Source organism: Pseudorasbora parva, chromosome 13, assembly GCF_024679245.1.
Source record: "Pseudorasbora parva isolate DD20220531a chromosome 13, ASM2467924v1, whole genome shotgun sequence".
NCBI lineage: Eukaryota > Metazoa > Chordata > Actinopteri > Cypriniformes > Gobionidae > Pseudorasbora > Pseudorasbora parva.
This window is the reverse complement of record NC_090184.1, coordinates 34,721,718-34,727,717: the sequence shown is the minus strand read 5'-3', so window position 1 is coordinate 34,727,717 and position 6,000 is coordinate 34,721,718. Positions and strand designations below refer to the sequence as shown.

The window sequence follows — 6,000 nt, the reverse complement described above, 5'->3', positions numbered from 1 at the left end:
GAGAGGAGTTTAAACTAAGAGCTATGTTTTGGGACGAACTAATCTGCTAGAGAGCAGTGTGAGGATCGGAACGCATTGTGCGAGCGAGTGTGTGGAGGACAGATAAGGGAAGAAGCCCGGCAGACCGACTGCTTGTTTTAATGTGCTGACTCTGGGGAGCTAAAAAAAAAAAAATATTGACTCTTCAGTCGTGTGCCGTGAGCCAGGGCACAAGCGCCACATTTAACAGAGGTGCACCAGAAAACACGGGCGCGAGAGAGGAGAAAATACATCCAGCAGCCAGACAGCACATATAGAGGATTTCTCCTTCCTTTTCTTCTTTTTTTTTAATCTGTTAATTTTTCTTTCTTTTTTTCCACGGGACTGATTCCCATTTCCAGTAAAGAAAAAGGAGCCGTAGAGCCACGAGAACGCAAAAAAACCCTACAAAAAGCGACGAGAAACGAAACACCGCCAACAAGATGTTTGAAATCAGCCGAACACTGAATGCTGCTTTGTTGAGCAATGAGGTAAAGGAATTGGATTTTCTTCTTCTGTCACCTCACTTCTCTAAGTGTGTGTTCATTATTCCGTTGTGCGTAACGTTTCTCTGTTTTATCAGTGTGTCCATGCTTCTAAATGTGGCAGCTGACAGGTCTAAATGAATGTGCAGAGATTGAGCATTTAGGTCCAGTTAAACGGCTGCTGGCTAAAGGCAGAACCTCTTTGCTCTCCGGGCGTACTGTAATGGATGAGAGACTAGACTCGCTCTCTCTCCCTCTCCCACGCACAATCATTTCATTTTCTCATTTACTCAAAGCAAGATAGCTGTAACTGCTGAGCTTGCTTGATGACTTGCCCATCTGGGGCTTGCACTGACTGTGTGTGTGTGTGTGTGTGTGTGTGTGCGTTTTTGTGTGAGTGTAGCACCAATGTGAACGTAAGCACACGGCTCTCTATCACTGTGGCAGTCCAGTTTTCTCTTTCCTTTCGCTATTTCTTTAGCCTGTGTGTTTCGTTACCACCTTGGCTAGCATTCTGTTCTATTCCTCTTCTCTTCTTTTCTCCTCTTCCCTGTAAATGCGTACCTCTCGAGCAGTGTCTGAAGATGAGGGTAAGGTGTTCACAGAACTCGGCAGCAGCCCAGGCGGAGGGCTCCTTCCCAGGCATGGGCTCGCTGCTTTCCCCCCGAGATCCATCCAGCCCGCTGGGGGCCAGGGCGCTGGGGGTAAGAGGATAGACGGATCTGTCAGACAAATGAACGAGAAAGTAGATGGCACAGTAGAATAAGAATACTAACTTAATTTAGGTAAATGTGTGCAGCACTAAGGCTTGAATTAGCCAATGTTTTCATGCCTCATTGTGTGATGATACGGCCGCCCACTCCGACTAGATCTTTCTATCAGTTAGCCAGAGAGAAAGAGAAAGAGCGAGACAGATTGCAAGTGAAAAAGCAGCTTGTGTTAGTGTATCATTTGTGTATTCCTGCTCGGAATGTGTTTGTGCAGCAGTGTACTGATGCCTTAAATTGAAAGTGCGCCACGTGTGTGTGTGTGTGAGAGAGAGAGAGATCGAGAGAGAGAGAGTGTATGCTTAAAGTCATTTGAGCCTAGTAAGGTTAGATGGCTAAAGGACAGATTTTTGTTTCTGGCATTATTTTGTATTTCAAACAACTTTCTGAATGTGTTGGTTTGGTGCTCCTGCAGCCTTTCAGCACAAACCTGCTTGAAAATGTGTGAAACAGAAAGCATGTCTTATTATACTACACAGCGAGTTACAAAACCACCTCAAGTTAAACAATATGTGAGTGGCTCTGTTGTATTTCTTTCATTCGTAGCACATCAAAATTCAGCCGTTTGATTTCTCCACTGACTGGTGGCCATAACAGAGCATACTAGTAGATAAATAGCTGGCTTATGCTTTCCTGATTATAATGAATGTGATTTCACTCAAGTCTGGAACTATGAAAGTGGATATCCATCCTTGCATTCTCATTCAGTCATTTCTGATATTCTACTACTGTCTTGGGGGGGCGGGGGGGAGATGGCTGTATGGGAAAGCCCTGGCTGGCAGGCTGGTGCTGTAAGCGCCGGTCGGTTAAGAATAAATCCCTGACTTGGTGCATTAAATCGACACGAAACTGTGGGTGTCTAATCTGTGATGGGCTCTCGTTCCTCGTCTCCACAAAACAGGATCAGCCTGCCTGCCTGGAGCCGCACCACATTCTCACACAAATCAGACTCATACTGACAGCACTGGAGCTCTTCTGCCAGTGCACAAACACACACAAGTATACATACACACACTGCGATCGCATGCAGCTGGGTGTTCATAGGCACAGAGAGCAAATTTTTAAACCCTTCTTTGCAACCTTTCCGAGGTGTGTGTACACACTTGCCTTAAAATCCTCCACAGCTCAGGGATTTGAAACACTCTGAATATTCATCCTGGTGATTCTCCAGCTCTAAGAAGACAGGGGAAAAAAGAAACAAGGCATGTAAAGTCACAACCACAAATATTCTCATTTGAACTTCAAAACCTTTACAAGTAAATCCGGAAAATCGTTGTCATCCAGCAATCACTTACTATTTGGTGTGGGAAGGTGGAAGATCTATGTTACATTTATGAAAATTAGTGACAGCGATATGTATGCGCCACTAGTCGCTGTGAACCGCGTGACTGCGCAACGTGTTATTCTGGATTATTCACATTAGCAGAAAACTAAAGTAAAATCAGTTTTTGAAGATAAAGATGGTTCGATGAGAAGTGAAGCCTCTCTCGGTTTCTCTTTTCACCTCGAGAGACTGTCAACAAACAGTTTTAATGTTTGACTTTTGCACTTTTCATGTTAAAAATAAAATGTAACAGAATAAAACAATGAATGAAAAGACTGAAATATAATTTTCGTGTCGCTATGTCTGGCATGTTTTGATTGAATATTTTTTACTGTTACACAATAACGGTCATTGTACATTATATGTAATTATTTCATTTCTGGTTATAAAATATACCCTTGGCAATTGTCTTGTTTTTAATTTACATTTGGATAATAAATCGTGCTGTTTATTCATATGGGGGCAGGGAAATGATGCTGGACTGTTGTTTCTCGTAAAAATCTGCATTTGTGACTCACATATCCGCAAACACACAACTCACATTTCAGACTGTAATTAACCAGGTTAAATCAGACCATCGTTACAGTGATTAATTGTGCCTTCATTAACTGAAGCCAGATCATTTGCATACATTAAATCATTGTACAGGGAAGAAGCTGAGGTCTGTCTAGGCATTTTTTTTTTGTGAGAGGGAGAATGTATTCTCATTTATACTTCAGTATTTTTTTCTAAATGCATTAGTTTGCTCTCAGACATCTTGCTGAGGAAAACGACTAGAACGTTCCATTTGGATGCAGCTTTTTCAATTATATTTCTATATGCGGTGCATGTGTAGAATTCATATATCAAAGTAATGATTGTATTTTATGATTAAGTAAATCAATCAAGCAATGAAAACACTCAGAGCTAGATCCGAAGATGTTTTTACAAACATGAACTGACATTAAAACCAAGCACAATCATGAGAAGCAATGGATCACTAACTCACAGATCATTTATTTATTGTGCGCTTTAACATCTACCTATAAACAATCTGGAATAATTGAATAAAAATAAAACATTTTATTTACGGAAGTAGCGAACCAGTTGCCTCACATAACAGTAGTTATGTTTGATTTTGGTATCTTCGTGCCAAGCACTCTCATGGGTTCTCGAACATCCAGAAGACACTGAAATGATTTCTAATCACGGTTAATAACCGCAGTGTTTTTTTTTTAATTAAGCATGACACATTGCCACTCGAGATACTGCGCTAAGCAGGATACGCTGTGATTTCCAATTACAGAACATTTTTCAGCATTCAGCACAAATAATGAAAACCTCTGGAATAGCACAAAAGTACAATCACGAGAAACAGGCATGTTGCGATTAAAATACATCTGACTTGGTAGGGTTACGTGTATTAATCCAAACACATGCAGATTTGCTAGATTAAAAATTTCTGATGCTGATTGGAGATGCTGTTCATGTGCACACACACACACACACACTCCCCCAGTGCACGGGTTACAGCTGCTCTGTCAAATGCTTCGTGCTCGCTTTCTAACTTCATTTCCAGCCATTTTTGAAGGTTACGTTCACTCCGAAATTCGTTGGAGGGAGCTGAGAAACAAACAGAGATGAGGGGGAGAGGAGAGGGAATTGAAGAGCGATTGGCAAATGTCTGTTGGCACTGCGAGACATAGGCAGGGTCATCTCTATTTCACAACAATGATTAGCTCTGCCCATCTGCCGGCTCGACAGGCTCCTCCTGCTGTGATTGCAGTGTTCTCTGTTCAATGTAGCCCTGGAAATTAGTTCATTTGTGCTGCTCAACCCCAGCCTAACTGTACTGAGAACAGGTGCAGCATTCTACCCCCGCACAAAGCCATAGCGAGCGTGTGCGCGTGTGTGAATCCTCTACAAGAGCAGCCGAGCAGCAAGTAAAGCAGACTCATCAACTGTGAAAAGATTCGCATCTCGCAACACAATAGCAGTAGATTGCAGTGGATCAACTTCCTGTTCAGAAATAAGCACCTTTTTCTCCTTAGTAGGACGTCTCTCCTTGCAGAGTTATTAACGTTCACCTCAGTATTCCGACATCAATACCTTTTTACCTCTGTGTATATTTAGCTGGGTACAAAAGCTACTGTGTTAAACCTAATATGACACCAGCACTTTATTCTCACTGCTGAGAATTTTAAGTACTTGCCATCAATATTCTGTCCAAATTTAATTCCCAACGGCTCCGTATAGACGCCTCAGTCTGTGATTCTGTGCTAGTGTGGAAATGGCAGAGCCATCACAGAGAAAGATCTAGAGCCCAGAGCCCTGCAGCTTCAGAGGTCACTGCTATTGTCAGGGCACTTTGCCATTTTGGAAGAAAAGGCCGCAGGAATTAGCTATTTAACCTGTGGGTTACTCAACGGTCACTGCGTGCACGCACAAGGCATTCGTGTGGGAATTAACCACCTTTCACTGCTCAAACGCAAATGTGTGTGTGTTTGAGTGTACTTGTTTATATTACATTGTAGGGACCATATGTCCCATAAAATGTAATATAAACCTGAGATCACAAACATTGTGGGGACCAGCCAGCGGTCCATCACAGGATTTACTTATAAATCAAAACTAAAGTATGTTTGTTTGTACAGAATGTTTCCTGTGATAGGTAAGTTTAGGGGCAGGGGCAGTGTAGGGGGACAGAAGGTACAGTGTGTGTGTGTGTGTGGGCATGTTTTCGTGAAATATGAGGGCACAAATGTGTAATGACATGGGTATGACATAGGTATTACAAGGAGAGGGTGAAATATGAGGACATTGGCCAATGTCCCCATTTTTCAAAATGCTCATAAATCATACAGAATTCATTTTTTTTTTTTAAAGTGAAAATGCAGAATGTTTCCTGTGATGGGTAGGTTTAGGGGCAGGGGCAGTGTATAGGGATAGAAAATATGGTTTGTGCAGTATAAAAACCTATTGTGTGTAAACAAGCCTTTACAAGTGTGTGTGTGTGTGTGTGTGTGTGTGTGTGTGTGTGTGTGTGTGTGTGTGTGTGTGTGTGTGTGTGTGTGTGTGTGTGTGTGTGTGTGTGTGTGTGTGTGTGTGTGTGTGTGTGTGTGTGTGTGAAAATGACAGAGTGCAGAAACAGAGACTCCTGTTCCGTAAACTAGTGATGCAGGACCACCTGTTTTTAATAGACATGCACCAAATGTTGCACAGAACTGCATCCAAAAACTGTGCGAGCATTATGGTGACGCTCCGAGCTCATATGGGTTGTAAATAGATGTGAAAATAAGAGAAACTAAACAACATATTTCAAATTTTGTGAATACCAAAGAAAAAAGAAAACATCATGTTGAGAAAACATCGTAATCTGATTGTCTGAAATCTATCTATCTATCTATCTATCTATCTATCTATCTAT

General features: G+C 41.9%; 1 protein-coding gene across 2 annotated transcripts in view; it reads left to right on the top strand.

Annotated features, from left to right (window-relative positions):
- The window catches only part of elavl4 (ELAV like neuron-specific RNA binding protein 4), a 91,551-nt gene continuing 85,551 nt past the window's right edge, over positions 1-6,000 (top strand). Inside the window, exons 1-2 of one of the 2 annotated variants that reach the window (XM_067414128.1) lie at positions 1-509; positions 1,079-1,207. In XM_067414128.1, coding sequence (XP_067270229.1) covers positions 462-509; positions 1,079-1,207 — 177 coding nt within the window. In that variant the 5' untranslated portion in view covers positions 1-461. The remainder of the gene's footprint in view (positions 510-1,078; positions 1,208-6,000) is intronic. The other variant, XM_067414127.1, reaches the window with a different exon arrangement.